This window comes from Lathamus discolor, chromosome 6 (assembly GCF_037157495.1).
Source record: "Lathamus discolor isolate bLatDis1 chromosome 6, bLatDis1.hap1, whole genome shotgun sequence".
Classification (NCBI taxonomy): domain Eukaryota; kingdom Metazoa; phylum Chordata; class Aves; order Psittaciformes; family Psittacidae; genus Lathamus; species Lathamus discolor.
Window position 1 is genome coordinate 73,537,066 of NC_088889.1, and position 17,813 is coordinate 73,554,878.

Consider the following 17,813-nt stretch of genomic DNA (forward strand, 5'->3'; position numbering starts at 1 on the left):
AGGTGGCAGCTTTTGCATACCAAACTTATTTTACTGCCTTACAGAGCAACACAGCCCAGAAAAAAACATTTTTAACTTGCACTTTGCTCTTACACATGGGATTTAGGTGTTAATATAAGCCTCCACTGAGAGCATCCACAAAATGCTCCTGGGAAAGGTAAGCCCAGCCCTTGACAGGACCAGTTTGGGGGACGGAGGAAAGCTATCCATCAAGCCACAAGAAGGAACAGTGCTACGCAGTCAGCAGCAGTCATCTTTCTTTACTATGGACCACATGAGATCAGAAAAATAACCTTGTTAACAAGAGACCTAGTAGCTAACAAAACGTCATGCTATAGGACATACAAGAGAGGCCAAGCACAATTACCAGAACAAAATAGCAACCGAGGAGGCAAGGAAACCCCAGGGTGGCGTGCAGGGTGCTGCAGGAGATGATGCCCTATAGCAAATGTGGTATCAACACGGCTGTGTGCACCCCTGTGTGTGCATGGGGTCAGCTGCCTTCAGAACAAGTCAAAGGGTCTTCACCTCCTGCACAACTCCAGTATCTCCAGCACAATGATTATAAACTAATCTTCACAGGAAAAAAAAAAAGAAAGAATTGTCCCAAGAACTATGTGCAAGGATTGTTCCTCCAGGTACAGTGAAAGGAGGGCAGATGGGAAAACACCCTTCTCAGTGCTGTCCCTGGGACTCCTGCCCACTCCTCACTGACACCACAGCCCTCCCCAGCAACCCTCTGTGGCTTCGCCTTCAGTGAATCCCCAACAGGTCTTTTCAGAAAAAGAAGAAAGGAAAAAAAAAAGGTATTGCTGCTTCTTCTTGTCATATTTTTCCTCTCTCTCTCTCCCTCCTTTCCCCTTAAAAATGTTTACTTTCAGAAATTCCATTCCTGCAGAGATTCCTCCCAGGCTCTGAGGTCTTCGCGCTCCACCCTCCTCTTCTGCAGTCAGAAAAACTGAGTCTTGATGTCTCTTTGGTTGAAAAAAAAACCAACAAAATAACACAAACAAATAACACACAGCCCAGTATGATCCCATCCACCCCACGACGCCTGATGAGAGGGTGTCTGTGGAAGAAGGAAGAATTAGAGACAAGCTGTCTGCTCTCTGGAAGCTGAGGTCCCCACGCTGCCTGGCCGGCTGTCCTGCTCTCATACAGTGGTCGCTGGCCCGTACTGGAGCACCAGAGGGGATGTCTCCTTGATCCGGACATAGAACTGCCCCTCAGGCCGGGTCGTTTGGAGGGGCAGAGGCAAGAAGTCATCGGGAAGCCACTGCTCACTGTCATCGGAAGCAAACACCAGTCCAAAGTGCTCCAGCTGCTCCTCGCCATAGCAGAAGGCGGCCGAGCCACCCAGAACACTGCGGGACATCTCATTCATCTCGAGCACCACCAGCTTCACCACCTCCCCAGCGGACGTCTGGCTGGTGATGTGCAGCTGCAGGAAGAGAAGAGAGATGAGATGTAAAAGGGAGAAATGGACGTAAGTGCGAGGAACGAGGAGGAACTGTGGGCTGGAGCCAGCACACGGTGTGTCCTACAGCGGTGATTAGGAGGGTGAAGAACTGCCACCCCGTGGTGCCCAGTGAGCAAATGGCAGCAGCCCGACGTGGAGCTGTGGGCAAATTGTGCCCCAGGATACCATAACTCCTGTACTGCTTCCTTGCCTCCACTACACTGAGTCCTTACAGCTCAACTCTTGCATGTGGTACCTACACTCGCCTGCTCAGCTCAGGCTGCTCACCATCCCATTATCTGTCCTGGAGAGGGATAGTCCCAGCACTGCTCCTGGAATCTGTATAAAGTCCCCCTCATGAGCAGGATCCAGACCATCAGACCAGCTAAACCACAATGGCTCTGCCAAACTAGTGGTGCTGAGCTGAAGCCTCTTTGGGAAGTGGCGCTAGATTTCATCCCATTTACAAGCTCGAGGTTCTCCCACCAGCAGCTGTCCCTCTGTTTCCTTGGGGACTGCCCAGGAATCCCAAATACAGCCAAGAAAATGAGCTCATCTCGGATTCTGGGTGCTAATGACCATTGGGAGCCTGCTACTTGACTTAAAAGGCCCTGAAGCAGGACATCCATCCTCACCCAGGCAAGGCGATGGTTTCCTTTGGCACATTGGTAAGGGCTTGTGGCAGTGACTTGGCAGGGTGGTCCAAGCCCTCAGTCCGCGTGAGACCTGCCAGCTCCCAACAACCACTGCAGGGCTCAGCTGATTTACACTAGCCCAGGAGCCTTTCCTTTTAACTTGCTTTTCTTAAAGAACATCATAAAACGCTTCCAAACAGGCATGTCCAGAGCTTTGCAACTTCAAAAGCCACGTGGGCAGCCTGCCAGGAACCCAAAGGCTGCACTTCAGTGGCATAGAAATCTATGGAAATTTCTCCAATGGAAAATAAATACTGTGAGGCAGATTCCCCCCTGCTCCTAACACCCTGCTGAGTGTGGAGACACCAGCTATCAGAGCTGCCCAGCAAAAAAATCCATCTGCCCTTGGCTCTGTCCTTCCTCTGCCATTTTATGGGCACAATGCACTCAGGCTGCTCTGTCAGCCTTGGCTCTGGGCATTGGGAATGTTGGAAGGGATATTTCAACAGGGGAAGAAGCTTCATGGTGGGAGGAAAGGAGGTGGCAGAGACAGAGGGGGGCCTGCCCAAGATGTGTGTCCGGGAAGACCCATGGGGCATCCCACCCAGAGCAGATGAGGGTGACTGGAGATGCTGGGTCAGCTCTCAGAAGCAAAGTCCTCATGGAGAGCAACCAGGTCACATAGCAGCTCCGGCAGACCCCAATGCCTGAGCGAGGAAGCAGCTTTGCCTGCTCCCTTTCATGAACTGGAGACAAGTGGCTCCTGCTCTCCTTTCCTCAAAGGCACACATGGCTGGAAGGTGGGAACACAGACCCTGGGGTGAGCGGAGGCTGTGGGAGGGCCAGGGCCGGGCCAGGGGTGTGATGGCTGGATTTCGTCTGCGGGGCTGATGTGGTTGAACACGAGGCAGTGGTGAAGGAAACTCCTCTATGCGACCTTTGCTCACTGCCTGCCCACTCTGGCTGGCACTAACCTACTGAACCATGGGCTGAGAGCTGAACCACAGCTCTGATGCCTTGTGCCCCCAAAATTCCCGATCCTGTGGCCCTGGCTCATCCCCTCTGCAGCTATCACTCTTGAAGAACCATACACACTACCCCTAGGCAGGGACACAGGGATTCAGGGCAGGAGTGCTGCGAGTATCCAGGGGACCTCACCCCTGGGATGGTGGAGGATGGAGAGGGAAGTGTCAGGTGAGGGGCACGTGAGCCCCTCCTGCCCACCTCTCCATCCTGCCAGCCCTTTCCATATGTGCCCAGCAGAGCTGCGGTGCTGCCCTTTGCAGGCTCCAGTACCTTGACATTGATCTCTTTGGAGAGTCCAGTCTCGTACTGAGGGCAGACCCGTAAGGTGACAGAGCCCAGCTTCTTCCCTTGATCACCCAAGCACCCAGGCTGCTCTGACTGCTCCTGGAAGTTCTGAGTCCACTCGGCCGAGCGTGTCCGGAAGAGTGGCTGGGAGCCCTGTGTGCTGCGGCCGCACTCGGGCCTATGTGTCACCGCAGCACCCAGCCTGCGCTGGCTGCAGTGGCCCGTGGTCCTGCTCTCCGTCGGGGAGCTGTCGACAGAGCCAGGGCAGGACTTCCTGGCTGCCTGGCAGAGCGGTTTAGGGAAGTCCAGGCTGCTGGTTCGGACACAATATGCCTGCCGCTTCTCCGTGATGTGCAGCAGCTCGATCTGTCGGCTGGGCAGCACGAAGTCGCTGTCATAGAGCTCAGGGGGTGGCTGGGGCTCCTCCGCAGGTGGTGGTGGCAGCGGTAAGGGGGTCTTGAGCTCATGGTTCTGCAGGACGTCCGGGGCGCTGTCCTGCAGGGTGCGGGCAGCCCTCCTGCCACAGCACTCGGGCCCCAAGGAGGAGCACACCAGGTCAAGCTCCTTTGGGCTCTGTGCCCTGCTGGAGTCGTAGTCACTGTCAGTGGCCAGGAACACCTCCGAGGAGCCCTCCTCATCCGACAGCCCATGTGAGTCTGCAAGGGGTGCAAGAGAAGCAGAGGTTCAGCCTTGGTGCTGGCAACCACAGCTGAGGGGTTGGACTCATTTGCACCAGATGGAGTCCAGGGAAGCCCCGGGGTGCTCAATCCCTCGCTTTACACCCATCCTGCGCTTCCCAAGACACAGGCAGAGCAGGTCCTACCCTAAATGAGGCCATCTGCCCTGCCTGTATCTCCACGGTGCAGGGGCAGCTCCAGAGCCCACCAGGCAGGAGCTTCACAAAGCCAGGTCCTTACCAGAGTTGAGCTTACGGCTGGTCTCTGGTGAGGGTGCCGGGGAGGTAAGGTACTCGAGGTGGGATGAGGTGGACCGGGTTTTCTCCTTCATTGCACCTCCAGCCTCACTGAGGAAGCCACTGAGAGACACCCCACAGGAGGGCTGCTTGTACCGGGCATGTTGCAGCGCATCCATAATCCAGCGCATCTCGCGCCAGATCTCCTCCATTTGCTGCCAAAATAGGACAGGATGGATCCCTTTCAAAAAGCAAACAACAGCAACAAAAAGGTCCCACAGCAAAACATGGGCTCTCCCACACACCTTTCCAAAGAGGCAAAAGGGGGAATCCCTGAGCCAGGAAATCCCAAAGAAGTGCTCTCAGGTGGGAAGATGCTGCTTCTACCACTGCTGGTTCAAGCAGGGGTGCTGGGAAAGGGGTAATGTGAGGTGCTCTTTCAAACAGCCATCCCAAAATGCACTTCCAGGCCCTTTTCTAGCAAGGTGGGGAGCTGCAGAGCAGGAGCCTTTGGCTCTCCCGTCAGGATTTTTAATGTGACTGTTGCTGCACAAAACCCTGCCTGCTGCTGCCCCGCAGAGAAACCCCACAGGGTCCCAGCCAACAGGACCAGTGAAGAGCCCCAGTGCAGATGCTTCTGCATCTCATCCAGGACATCACTGTCCTGGCTACATCCCTCAAGCACAGTCAAGTTCAGCTCCTTCCCAGCACGCTCCCACTGTGAGCACCTGGATATAGTCCTGAACCTGCTGGTGCCTCTGCTTTGCAGTGGAGAGCTCAGCATCGGAGAAGGCTTCTCTGAGGCTCTGCTGAGAGAGTAGCGACTCCAGCTCCAGGAGTGCAGATACCTGACAGTACTGAGTGATGAACTCCCGGTCATATGTGAAGAAGTGGACTGAGGAATAGAAAAAAAAGGGGGGATTGAAAAACATCAGGTATTGGCTGCGGATGCCCTACAGACTCCCCCCAGCTCACTGAACACGGGGAAGAGGGACTGCTGTCCTCTAGTCTTCCTGGAGAGCCCTCAGCATCCCCCTCCATCCCTCCTCTCCTGGAGAAGGTGAGGGAGCTCCAGCACACCCCACTGCCCATCCCAGCTCTCAGGAGGTCTCAGTGACAAGAAGACCAGCGAGGTTGGTTTTTGGTACTCCCTCTCCTCACCTAGCTCGAAGATCTGCAGCGGCAGCGTGAGGAAGCCAGAGCGAGGGGTGTAGGGGTTGTTCTGGCCTGGGGCGGTGCAGACATCATCTGATGGAGGCAGCAGCAGCAGGAAGGAGACCTGGTCCCCAAAGTCCAGCACTTCTTGGCTGTACAGACGGAAATCTTTGGCCTGCAAGAAGACACTGCAGTAAGGCTGCAAACATCACCTGGTGGGCCCTCCAGCAAGTGCTCATCCACAGTGGAGTCCTCAGGGACCGCCTGAAGCCAGGGGACATTGCTGTTTCAGCACACAGCCAGTGCTGCTGGCTTCTGGCATAAAATGCACACTTCCTTATCTCTCTTACTTCTAAAAGTCTCTCTACCTCTTGCAATGGGATGTTCACCAGGGTCATCAGCTCCTTGATGGCCACTTGGAGCTCCAGAAATAAGTGGTTCTGGGAGGTCTCAGCCTCTGGTTCTGCAGGAACAGGCTCCTCCAAGCTGACCATCTTCTGCAGCCATTCCCACTCCTCCCTGGAGAAGGGCAGAGAAAGACGAGTGAAGGAGGGAGCAGCTTAGGATGTACCTGAACATGTAATAACTACAGGAACTATATTTGGTCAGCCATTCCTCCCCCAGACAGTGCAGCATCCCCAGGGATGAAGGAACTACAGTGGTAGAGGGGGACCTTGGTCTGCTGCAGATCCAAGCTGCCCTGCATGGCAGGCAGTGAGGCTGAGAGAGCTGGGCTGGTTCAGCCTGGAGAAGAGAAGGCTCCTTAAGGGGAGACCTTAGAGCAGCTCCAGTGCCTAAAGGGGCTACAAGAAACCTGGAGAGGGGCTTTGGGCAAGGGCCTGTAGGGACAGGCCAAGGGGGAATGGCTTTAACCTGCCAGAGGGGAGACTGAGATGAGCTCTTAGGCAGAAGCTCTTCCCTGTGAGGGTGTTGAGGCACTGGCACAGGGTGCCCAGAGAAGCTGTGGCTGCCCCATCCCTGGCAGTGTTCAAGGCCAGGTTGGACGGGGCTTGGAGCAACCTGGTCTAGTGCAAGGTGTCCCTGCTCATGGCAGGGAGTTGGAACTGGATGAGCTTTAAGGTCCTTTGCAACCCAAACCAGCCTGGGATTCTATGGTTCTATGGCTCTCTGAATTAGATGCTGCTGTCAGGATATGAAGAGCAGAAGCAGGAGGTGATGTGGGCTCTTAGGCCTAATGGAACAGAGGAGCCTGGCTGCTCTGCAAGCCCCACCTGGAGATGTTGGGATTAGAGCGAATCTTGACGTGGCACAGGATGTTGGGGAGTTGCTCTGGCACCAGCACTCGGATCTGATCCACAGCACTGCAGAGCTTCAAGTAGCCCAAGTAGAGGCCCGGGGAGAGGGCATGGCTGCTCCGCTGGTGGTAAGCCAGCTTGTCCTGAGGAGAAAGGCACCACTGAATGGAGCGAGCTCTAGCAGGGGGGCTCTCCCCTGCCCTGGTGCCGGCTGCCATGGCACAGCCAGCCCAGCCAACAGAAGGGAAGCAGCAAAGTACAATCCGTTGCTGCCTGATGAGCCTGGCACCAGCTTGATGCCTCCCCTTGAAGCTACACAGGGTTTCTGCAGGCTGGCTGTGCTCCGCTCCCCCTCTGCCTGCAGCCAGCACTGAACCCTTGGTGGCCCAAGGAGGAGCAAGAGTGCTGGCAGTCCCGCAATTGAGCCAAAGGCAATTCCCTGCAGCAACAGCACCGGGCAGCACCTGGATGGAGATCAGCAGCATGTCCAGAGCAGTGGGCTCCTCCGGGGAGGACACGGACTTGCGACTGCTCTGCAGCTTGCAGACGGGAACCCAGCGGACACTCTCGAAGGTCTGGTTGGTCTTCACCTCCTTCAGAGTGACGATGAGGATATTGCCCTGCTTGTCTTTGACAGGCTCAAAGAAGACCTGCCCCAGGTCCTGGATACCCAGCAGCCCCTGCACAAAAGGATGGGAGGGCAGGAGAAAGACAGTGTCAGGTGACATCCTCAAGTCACAGTGCTCTGTGGGACGGGGCACCTGGGACATGACTGGCCAGGTTGGATGGGGCTTGGAGCAACCCGGTCTAGTGGAAGGTGTCCCTGCCTGTGGCAGGGGGTTGGAACTGGAGGAGCTTTAAGGTCACTTCCAACCCAAACCAGTCTGGGATTCTATGACTGGCAGCTGCCTGCTGGAAAACAACCTGCCTGATGAAACACCCACTGACAGCTCCCAGCCTTTCTGCATGAGATTGCCACGAAGCCAGACATCTCATGTACTAGAGAGGACGAGGCAGGGGCATCCCAAGCTGCCGCTGACCGAGCCCTGGGCAGGACCGGCAGAGCCTGCAGCTTTCCTGGCTGCAGCACGTCCACGTGCTGCTCCCAAGTGCCCCACAAGAAGCACTTGCTCCCCATCCAGACCACCCTCACCTGCATTTGAGAGATGGCCAGCAGCATCTTGAAGCGTGTCTGCAGGATGCAGGAGCAGGATGACTGGGAGACGGTGACACACTGCCGCAGCCACAGGATCTCATCCCACATACATGACACCTGCAGCACACCAAAGGACTGTCACCACTGGCTGCCGCTGCTTCACACGAAGGTGTCTTGGGGAAATCCATTTGCCTTTCTGTTTGAGCTGGATTAAGGATGTGCCTGAACAAATATTGCCTCTGAGCAGGGGTTAGATTTCCAATGCCACAGGTACCCCAAGAGCCTGTACCTGAGGTAAGTACCACGAGTGTCCACTCAGACATCTGTCTTCATCTAGGATTAAGACCTTAAGTTTGAGTAGAAGATAGCCAAGGGAAGGAAGGAGAAGGTAGCCTTCTCCTTCACTAGGAGCAAAAGATTTTGTCCCTGAGCTGCCCACCTGCCCTTTCACTAAGCCTAACGACAGCAAAGACCACAGCGCCCTGCACATCCTGCTTTGTACAGCAGAGGCAGAGCTGCCGTGGCAGGATCAGTTAAACAGCCAAGAAGCTGCTGGCATCCCTGCAGAGAGGCAGCAAGCATCCACTGTGGTGGTAATGGTGCATTGTCCCACCTTTGGACTTCAGGGGCTGGGCTGGAAATGCCATTCCTTAGTGGCTTCTTGGTCCAAGCCTGCGCTGCCGCAGCAGCCGGGGTGGAGGGAATCTGCTGCCATCTGAAGGCAGCAGTGGTCCATGGTGGCCACTTGGCTCACCCGGGGCTGCTACTGGTTCTTGGCATTGCTCAGCCCTGCAGTGGTACAGTGGAGGTCCTGGAGGCAGCACTGGGAAGCCCAGGAGCCACCAGATGTTGCGTTGCCTGGTGCTCACTTTGTGCACACGGGGTGTCCCCTGACACTTCTCCCAGCCCTGAATCAGACCCAACCAGCCCCAGTGAGAATGCTCAAAAGTGATGGGCACTGCTGCCTCCACAGGCAGCACTGGGGAAGGTGCTGCAATGAAGGTGCTCTACGGATCGTGAGGCTCTTGAAGGACAGTGTACAGGGTGGTGGCCATCACCTCAGCAGCATCTGGGGTGTCAGCGTTCAAGGCCAGGTTGGATGGGCATTGGGCAACCTGCTCTAGTGGAAGGTGTCCCTGCCCATGGCAGGCAGTTGGAACTGGATGGGCTTTAAGGCCCTTTCCAACCCAAACCAGTCTGGGATTATATTGATTCTTTGTGTGTCAGGAGACACACTGCTGCCATGTTCCAGCACACAGCACAGGGTCCCTAGCCAACCCACCTTGGTGAACCAGAGAAAATCCTGCATGAGCAGGCAGGAGTAGGTATCATCAATCTCCACCACAGGGATCTGGTCTTCATGGGTCACCAGGATGTTGTCGTCCTTGTAGAAGATGGCCGTCAGGTAAAGGCCCCTGCATGGGAGAAAAGACAGGCTTCAGCGTCACCCCCGGCTGCCAGCTTCATCTCCTAAGGGTCTCTCTCCCCAGGGAAGAGGAGATGCCCTGCCCTAGGTCCAGCTTCTCCTCAGCAGCCTGTGTCAGAAGAGGCACAAAGCTAGTACAGGAGCAGGAACAGGAACCCAGTGCTGCCAGTGAGGCAAACTTGGCTGCAGCCGCAGCTGATGCCCCCAGCACAAGGGAGCAGGATGGGGCCGGGCCTGTGCAGGAGACACACTGTGGGTGCCTGCAGGGCACGGGTGAAGGTGGGCAGTGAGGAGCTGGTGGGGTCTAGAGGAGGATGGAGTCTTGGGTGATACTCAGAGATCAGGTACGGGGCTTGGCCAGTCCAAATGGAGACACCAAGGAGAAACGTTTGATTTCTTGGCAATGGGAACCCTCTCTGCTGACACCACCAGCTTGCTCAAGGCCAGGACCCACTTCTGCACACCCCCAGACTCCGCAGGCGCACACAGCCCCGTGTGCCCACTGGGAGAGGGGCTCTCCACCACACCAGCCTCTCACCGCTTCAGCGTCTTGAGGAACTTGCTGCTGGAATGGAAGAGGTGCTTGAGGCTCTTGGAGACCGAGTGTTTCCTGCTCTGGGGCTGGTTCTTGCAGGGCTCTGGGGAGCAGAGAGCAGAGGATGCTGCAGCACAAGATGAAGAGCTGAACCAGCATGGCATGCCAAGTCTCTGCCAAGGTCTCCATGCCCAAGCTGTCTCCCTGCTGTGCTCATCCATGGGACAGACATACTCCTGGTACCACCTCAGCCCCCTGGACCACACCACAAATCTGGATGCCCTCCCCACTTCTTGCCAGACCCTCCATGCACTCACCATGGCAAATGCAGTGCTGGTGGACAGTCTTCACCTGCCCCAGCAGATGGTCCAGAGCTTCAGCTTGTCCCTTGCGCCGTGGGGCCCGGCCATCATACTCCCGCCAGTCTGTGGGGGACATGCTAGCATCACCCCTTGGTCTGCGGGCAGCCCTCCTCCCCATGGTACATCACCTCCCAGCGTGGCACAGCATGGCATGGCACCAGACGTGGGTGCTGGGCATCTCTGGGCAGGCTTTGGGAGATTCCCAGGAGCACCCCACCTCTGCACAGCACCCCATGGCCACCGTGCAGCATGGCAGGGACACGGCACAGGGGAAGAACAAGGTCCCATCTGTTGCTGCTGCTCTTTGCTGGCCTTAAAAAATCAAATTCTTTCCAGTGTCTTCCTCCAGGTCTTCCCTGGAGCTGCAGCTTTTCCGGGCAAGGGCCAGGAGCTGGGCTCACCTCAGCAAACACATTAACAAGCTCCTGCCAGCAGCAGGACTCAAACAGGGTTGGGTACCCAGAAGCTCTTCGTTAGCTTTACATTAATTGCTTCAAACACCCCCTGTGTCCTGCCTGCTGCTGTTTTCCATGGGAAGTTCAGCTCTGTTAACACTGGCTGTGGCTTGCCACTATTTTTAGTAGCTTTAAAAACACCCAGGGAGGTGCCTGACTGTACTCTGCTGGGCCAGGGAGGGATCTTTACTGAAGGGAGAAATATTAATGGAGATATAAATACATAAAACCCACTCATGTCTGATTCACTTCTGCGTCAGTGACATGTAGGAACGTGACCCATGAGGGATGGCAAAGGGCCTTTAAAGTGTGTGCAAAGGGACTTATAGTGTGTCAGACACGACTGCCATGGCCATGCAGTGCCGGCACAGGCTTTCTACACGCATCCATTTACATACATGCAAATGTGGTTTTGCATCTTGCACCCTGGTGCTTTGTCTCTTGTGTAGCTGCAGCTAAAGCCACACTGGGGCCTGCACGGCTCCAGCCCCATTGCTACTCGCTGGGGTCAGACTTACACCTCTGATGCTCCCAGGCAGCAGCGTGCCTGGTCCCTCACTGCCTGCTCCCCAGATGCTCATGGTGACACTCCATACACATCCTGTGGGACCACTCTGCAGCAGAGACCCATTTTGGGATGGGTGGTGAGGGGCAGAGGCCACCTGAGAGACCACTCAGCCCTGAACTTCACCCTTTGGATCTGCTTCTTCCAGTTCAGTCCTTCTAGCCTGGCTCCCGCAGCACCCTGGGGTGCATGTGTGACATTGAGTGACTTTTCCCCACTGCTTGCCCCATTGCCAGTGTTGGGAGGTGAGTGCTGACAGTATGGAGCTTGTGGGTAAGGCTCGTGGCTCCCATTCCACCTCAGTGACGGGGAACGCAGGTCCCTGGGGATCGGCTGGATGGGCCTCTCGCCCATCATGCAGTGGCACAGGGAGGGCTTCACACTCACTGCCAACCAGGACCAGGACAGCTCTGAGGCCTCGAGGACACCTCCAGCTGGGGCGTCCCACCGTGTCCTCCCTCGGCATGTGCCAGTGGTGGTTTTGCACAAGTTTGCCCGCTTTGGGGCAGATGTCATTGAGGTGGTGAGGAGCTGCCCAGCATCAAATGACAAACCTCTGCTGAAAACCACAGGGCTCTTTTTCTTTCCTACAGAGAAGATGGCTGCTCTGCTTCCCTTTTAACTGGGAAAGCAAAGCATCCTCTTCCCAGCTTCTTTGTTAGGATGAGCTGACACAGGTGGCCTAAAATGGCTCAGCCAGGAGAACTTCAGGTTGAAAAATTGCTATTTGGCAAAGCTCCTATTGCCTGGAGGCAGCACCTGCCTGCCTGGTCTGAGATCCCAACTGCTGCCTCTGTTGTTGGGTCCACCAGACCCTATACCAGCAGGGAGAGCGACCCTGGATGGCACAGGGAGCTGCCACTTCCCTGCAGTGACCCTGCAGCTGGGTCCAGCTCCTGCTGGCATTCCCAATGGTACTTACTAGAAGGGATGGCGAAAGGGGGCACAGAGGCTTGCGGGGGACCCCAGCCCTTCATGTTGTAGGCAGACACCTGGACGTAGTAAGCTGTGCCCTGCGAAAAGGGAAACCACACTCAGCATTCTGGCACTGATCCTGGAGTGCAAGAGAAAGAGGATTCCCCCCAGCCCAGTACACCAGGACACCACGGGCAATACTAAATAGGGAGCCTGCAGCCCAGGTCATTAGCTCTGACCTCCCCCCACTGTACAAAGCTTGATATCAGACACTAGAGAATCCCCACAGCCTGGGTGGGTGGCTTTTGCGGGAGAGGCAGAGGAAGGATGGGGCACTGCAAATGCTCCTTGCCAGGAGATGCTCTAGGCCCAAAGACACAGGACTTCCACAGCCTGGAGGGTCAGGGTGCTGCCTTCCTGCTGGGATGTGCAAGGATCCTGGAGACAGGGAGCTGGCCCAGCGCTGTTGAGGGCTTGTAGCACAGTGACAGTGATTAAAGGCCTCTGATTAAAGCCCAGTCAAGCTGCCAGATGTTGCAAGGCCTCCAGGCACTCATGAAGGCACATAGGAGCCTGCAAAGCAGCTCTGAAAGCTTGATGGATGTGCTCGAGCCAGCCCCATACAGCAAATGAAGACTCAAGCCCCACCACACCACACACAAGGGCAGCTTCTCCTGCCCCACAGTGGCTCCTGGGTTTCAGCGCTGCTGCTTTGGCCAAGCCCCTCTAACCACATTGGTGCTTTCCCTGCTCCTTGAGCCGGTGGTCCCTGCCTGCCCAGAGCTTTGGCTCTGCAACTCCCTGGTAAGGGTGACCCAATTCAACCCAGCATCCCAGTGCTCCCATCCCAAGCTCCATTCTGCTGCAGTCCCTGTCCCGCCCCATCTTCCCCGCACTAGTCCAGTATGTGCCTGGACCAGACAGCAGCCCCTGGAGAGGGGACAACTGACAGGCAGCATACTCCCTGCACTTCCCAGGGAGACAAACCAGCTTGTGACTGTGACAAGCCCCTGGAGACAGAGACAGGGCTGGTTCTCCCTCTCCACTGGGGGACAGTGTGAGGGGTCGATGTGTGCTGGTGGCCAAGGAACAAGCCACTGATTTATGGCCCAGGAAGAGCATAGCTGGAGACAGGAGCAGGGTGGGAACAGACAAGAAGTCAGGTGCTCTGCGAATGGACCCATTTTGCCTTTTACCCCAGAGCCACAGGCATCACTTCACTGGCTTTCCCCATTGCCAGGGTGGCTGTGAAGAGACACATAGACGCCTCTTCCAGCCCCACACTCATGGCTCTGCCCACAGCCTATGCTGAACACAGCACATACCACGGCACAATCCCATTCCTCCCGCTCAAGATGATGTCCCATCCCCTCCCAGCACTGGCTGCAGGGAAGACCCAACAGGCTGCACCGTAGCTGTGGGCTCTTCCCCGCAGCCCAGGCCCCCGTGAGCTCACCGACACCAGCCCCTGTATGGTGAAGTGCAGGTTCTTCAGCTTGTCAATCACAGCCTCCCCCAGCAGCGGTGAGAAGGTGGGGAAGCAGCTCCACTCCACTGAAAGGAGAGAGACCCCAAGGTGCTGTGTGGTCCCAGAGCAGACACAGGCTGCCAGGGCTGGCTGCAGCACATCAGTACCACGGCAGCATGGGAGCTGGAGACAGGGAAGAGGAGGAGCCACGGCAGGGGCCACAGCACAGACAGCTATGGTCCTCCTCACCAAACATGTCAGACAGGGTCAACACTCTCAAACTATGGGTCAGGAACTGGGGATGGAGGAAATTCTCCCAGAAGCCAAAAAGCAGCTGGTTTAAGCAGGTGAGGGGTGCAGGAGCAGCATGATAACAAAGCACCCCAGTGTGCATGATGAGGGGGCAGCAAACCAGTGGCACCCTGAGTTTTGCCTTGGTGTAGAATGGTGGAGCAGTCTAGCTCAGGCTGTCCAGCAGCCCTGGCTCCTCCTGTGCTCGAGCACAAAGGTGTATTCAGTGTGCAAGGCCAGGCTGGATGAAGCTTGGAGCAACCTGGTCTGGTGGAAGGTGTCCCTGCTCATGACAGGTGGTTGGGACTGGATGAGTTTAAAGGATTTCAAAGTTTAAATTGGATTCCAATCCAATCCAGTCTGTGATTCTGCAATTCTACGATAGGAGCTTGGCAACCCTGCTCACCCCCCAGCATGCTGGTGTAGTGTGCATGGGGTGAGCACCCCAGCACGCTTCACTGGCACACTCAAAGCACCTGCCCATGGCTGCATGTCCTCTGCACTGCCGTGGGGACCCCATTCCTTACCTTTGTACTTGGTGACAACAGCTGAGTTGAAGCTCAGGGGCTCCCCAAAGGTAACCTGCACCGAGGAGCTGCTGGCCACGGAGAGGTGGACGTTGGAGGGGGCAGCTGGCACTCCTGGGGACAGAGAGTGCAGGGACCACTACACTGAGGACGATCACTCTGAACCCCACAGTGTCCCTCCTGGGCCTCCCCCCAGTCCCAGCAGCATGCTCCCAGAGCATCCATACGGTGAGCCCTGGCTACAGAGTGTGGGTATGCTCTGATGGGTGCTGGTTCAGCCCCACGCCTGCAAGACACAGCACCCTGCTCCTTCCCCCAGTGCTGCAGCTGGCCCCCAGGGCCCCCAAGCCTCCTGTGGGCACTCACGGGCATGCTCAAACCCTGCCTTCATGCGCTTGTAAAGCCGGTATCGCCACTCCCAGGCCTTGAGCTGCTTCTCTTTGTTGGAGCAGTCGGCGTTGGGCGCCTCATTCACCACCTGTGCCGTCAGCTCATTGACGCGCTGCTCTGCTTCCCGCACCAGCGTGGAGAGGTGCAGTGAGCGGCTCTCCAGGCTCACGACTGTGGGGGGGGTGGCATGGCCATGGGTCCCAGACGGGAGCCAGCAACAGGGAAGAGAAGGTGGTTAGGGCAAGCCCAGGCTCTGCTGGCAGCAAGTCCCCTCCCTGAGATCCCATTCTGTGCTCCATGTCTTGCTACTGGGCTCCACTCGAGCCCCTGGCGCAGCCTGCACCAGTTTCCCACAGCCCAGTGACCACCTCCCCACCCGGACCCCACTGTTTGAGCTGCCCCACTCCACCAGACTGGTGACTAATAAGCACAGCATGGATTCCCCATCCCAACTCACAGTGTGGGCTCTCCTTTGCTCCCGCCTGCAGCAGGGCCCTGGCAATGGGAACATTGTTGGTCATGATGGCGATGTCCAGGGGCAGTAACCCCTCACTGTTGGGGGTGTTTAGGTCCAGCTCTTCGGGGCTGTACTGCTTCAGCAGCTCCTGGACCCTGTCTCGGTCCTGCAGCTCCACAGCTTCAAAAAGGGCAGCATTGCTCTGGAACTGGGTGGAAGGAGAAATGCCAGTCAGCATAGGGCACCCTCCTTCACCCCACCAAACACCATAGCCCCTCACCCCACAAACCTAAACAGGGAGGGTATGCCCTGGTCCCAGCGGCTTGGGAGCATCTGCACTTTGCAGACACAACTGGTTGGTGCTGAGCAAAATCCCAGACCAGCTCCAGCTGAACTTGCTCCAGGGTGGCTTCTCTTAACGCACCCTTGGTCTTCCACCCACAGGACAGCACTGCCCACACACAGACCCTCCATTCCCATCTTCCCAGCCACAGCAGTGCTAGATGGAGCCAGTGGGCACTGACCGGATAGGACTTGCGGAGCTTCTCCTTCTCGCCCCGTCCCACCAGGCTGCCCTCGTCAAAGGACGTGTAGTTGACACGGAATTTCCCTGACAGGTTTCGGTAGAGCCTCTTGGCTGCGTTGGGTGAGGAAGGGCCCGGAGGCTTCCTGGCTTGAGCCAGCTGCAGGTCCCGCATCTGCTGCGTCATTTTAGGGGAGGATGACCTGGGGAAGGGCAAGGACATGTGGGGAAGCAAGGCATGAAGCATGGACAGAGAGGAAGAGGCACATGTGCAGCATCGGGACTGAGGCACAACCCAGGAGAGCCAGAGCAGAGATGGGGCAGGACCAAGGTGAGTGGCTGCAAGGCAGGTGTCAGTGCAAGTGATGCCTTCATCCATCTGTTCTCAGCTGAGGTCAGTCCGTTCCTCCTTCCAATCACTGCTTCTGGCCCTGCAGAGGTCCTGGGGGGTTCATATGGACCCTGTGGGTGACACATCTCCATCCAGACCCAAGAGCCAGTCTGGCCCCACTCTTCTCTTGAGCTGGGATGCCCCAAGCAACCTCAGGCTGCTGTGTTCTGCAGCTGATCCCCATCCATCACACCAGGGAAATCTCTCCTCACTCCCATACTCCACAGTCCACCTCCAACAGAGATGGGCTGTCCTATTCCGGGTCAACAGCCCCAGCCCCAAGCTAGATGAGTGCTACCCACCATGCAGCTGGCTTGGGATGGCCTCTCACACCCACTCCACATCCATCCTTCCAGCAGGAGCTCATCTCCTGCACTCATTGCTGTCCCTCAGCCATCTTTACTATGTGACTGTCCTCAGGATCCATTTATTCCAGAAAAGGGCACCCTCCAAAAGTGACCCAGGCTTCACAGCTGCTCCTCACCTTCTCCATCCACATTAATTATTAAGCTACAAAATCTTTTCTCCATTCTAAGTTTGGTTTCTATTTTAAATAGTAGTGATAAATATGTAGTTACTAGGAAAGCTTGGACCTACGCAAACCCTGGAGAGGGACATTTGACAGGGGCCTGTAAGGACAGGCCAAGAGGGAATGGCTTTAACCTGACAGAGGGGAGACTGAGATGAGCTCTTAGGCAGAAGCTCTTCCCTGTGAGGGTGCTGAGGCGCTGGCACAGGGTGCCCAGAGAAGCTGTGGCTGCCCCATCCCTGGCAGTGTTCAAGGCCAGGTTGGACGGGGCTTGGAGTAACCTGGTCTGGTGGAAGGTGTCCCTGCCTGTGGCAGGGGTTTGGAACTGGATGAGCTTTATGGTCCCTTCCAACCCAAACCATTCTGTGATTCTATAATCTTTTGTTGGCTTCCCAGAGGGGGAGCTGACCCTCCCCCTGCAGCTGTGACTCCTGTGTCCCCGTCAAAACCTCTTCCCACCGTGCAGCATGGCCCTGCTGCTTGGAGGGGCTTTTGCCCATGAGTCATTCCTGACAGCTCAGAGGGTTTCCACTGGCGTCAAACATCTGATCCCCTTCTTGCTGCAGCCCATGGCACAGTTCCCAGACGAGGAGCATCAGGTCTAAAGAGCATTCAGCACAACTACACTCAGCACAGTTTCTCCCAGTTTTGACCTCATACCCCTGTGCATAAGGTCAGATATTTAGGAGCAAGGTCTTCCCCGTATCACTTTATTGGTTAAATATCAAGCAAGGGGTAAGCGTGATAAAAAGCATGACAGTTGTCTTGAAGGTCATGCCAAAATGCTACCACGAGGCTGTGCCTGTGATGATGGTGTTTATAAAGCCATCATCAGGAGGCAGGATATTAATAACAACCTCGCTACGTGCTCTTCATTGCCCTGATTTCAGATTAGGCACAGTGGGCTGCAGGAGGCCTTTAATGATTTTGCCTTTTATTACTGTGATATTTTTAAGCAGAAAACGATAGGGAGGTTGGCTCCTGCCAATCACTCATCTCACTGGCTTCAGCCTATGGATTTAGAGGTCTTGAGCGTGGCCCAAGCCTTGGTGTGAAGTTGCTGCCCTGGATTCCCACAGGAATGGGTGTTATCT

At 56.2% G+C, this 17,813-nt stretch overlaps 1 protein-coding gene across 7 annotated transcripts in view; it reads right to left on the reverse strand.

The window, feature by feature from the left end:
- Positions 1–240: 240 nt before the first annotated feature.
- The window catches only part of LOC136016422 (ankyrin repeat and fibronectin type-III domain-containing protein 1-like), a 231,786-nt gene continuing 214,213 nt past the window's right edge, over positions 241–17,813 (reverse strand). For all 7 annotated transcript variants that reach the window (XM_065683594.1, XM_065683598.1, XM_065683595.1 and 4 more), the window contains 18 exons: positions 15,801–16,002; positions 15,277–15,484; positions 14,796–14,990; positions 14,430–14,543; positions 13,600–13,697; positions 12,151–12,241; positions 10,164–10,271; positions 9,850–9,949; positions 9,168–9,300; positions 7,883–8,002; positions 7,194–7,409; positions 6,706–6,872; positions 5,842–5,992; positions 5,480–5,648; positions 5,047–5,213; positions 4,323–4,533; positions 3,391–4,061; positions 241–1,441 (listed from right to left, as the gene is read on the reverse strand). In XM_065683594.1, the coding sequence (XP_065539666.1) occupies positions 1,154–1,441; positions 3,391–4,061; positions 4,323–4,533; positions 5,047–5,213; positions 5,480–5,648; positions 5,842–5,992; positions 6,706–6,872; positions 7,194–7,409; positions 7,883–8,002; positions 9,168–9,300; positions 9,850–9,949; positions 10,164–10,271; positions 12,151–12,241; positions 13,600–13,697; positions 14,430–14,543; positions 14,796–14,990; positions 15,277–15,484; positions 15,801–16,002 (3,409 nt within the window). In that variant the 3' untranslated portion in view covers positions 241–1,153. The remainder of the gene's footprint in view (positions 1,442–3,390; positions 4,062–4,322; positions 4,534–5,046; positions 5,214–5,479; positions 5,649–5,841; positions 5,993–6,705; positions 6,873–7,193; positions 7,410–7,882; positions 8,003–9,167; positions 9,301–9,849; positions 9,950–10,163; positions 10,272–12,150; positions 12,242–13,599; positions 13,698–14,429; positions 14,544–14,795; positions 14,991–15,276; positions 15,485–15,800; positions 16,003–17,813) is intronic.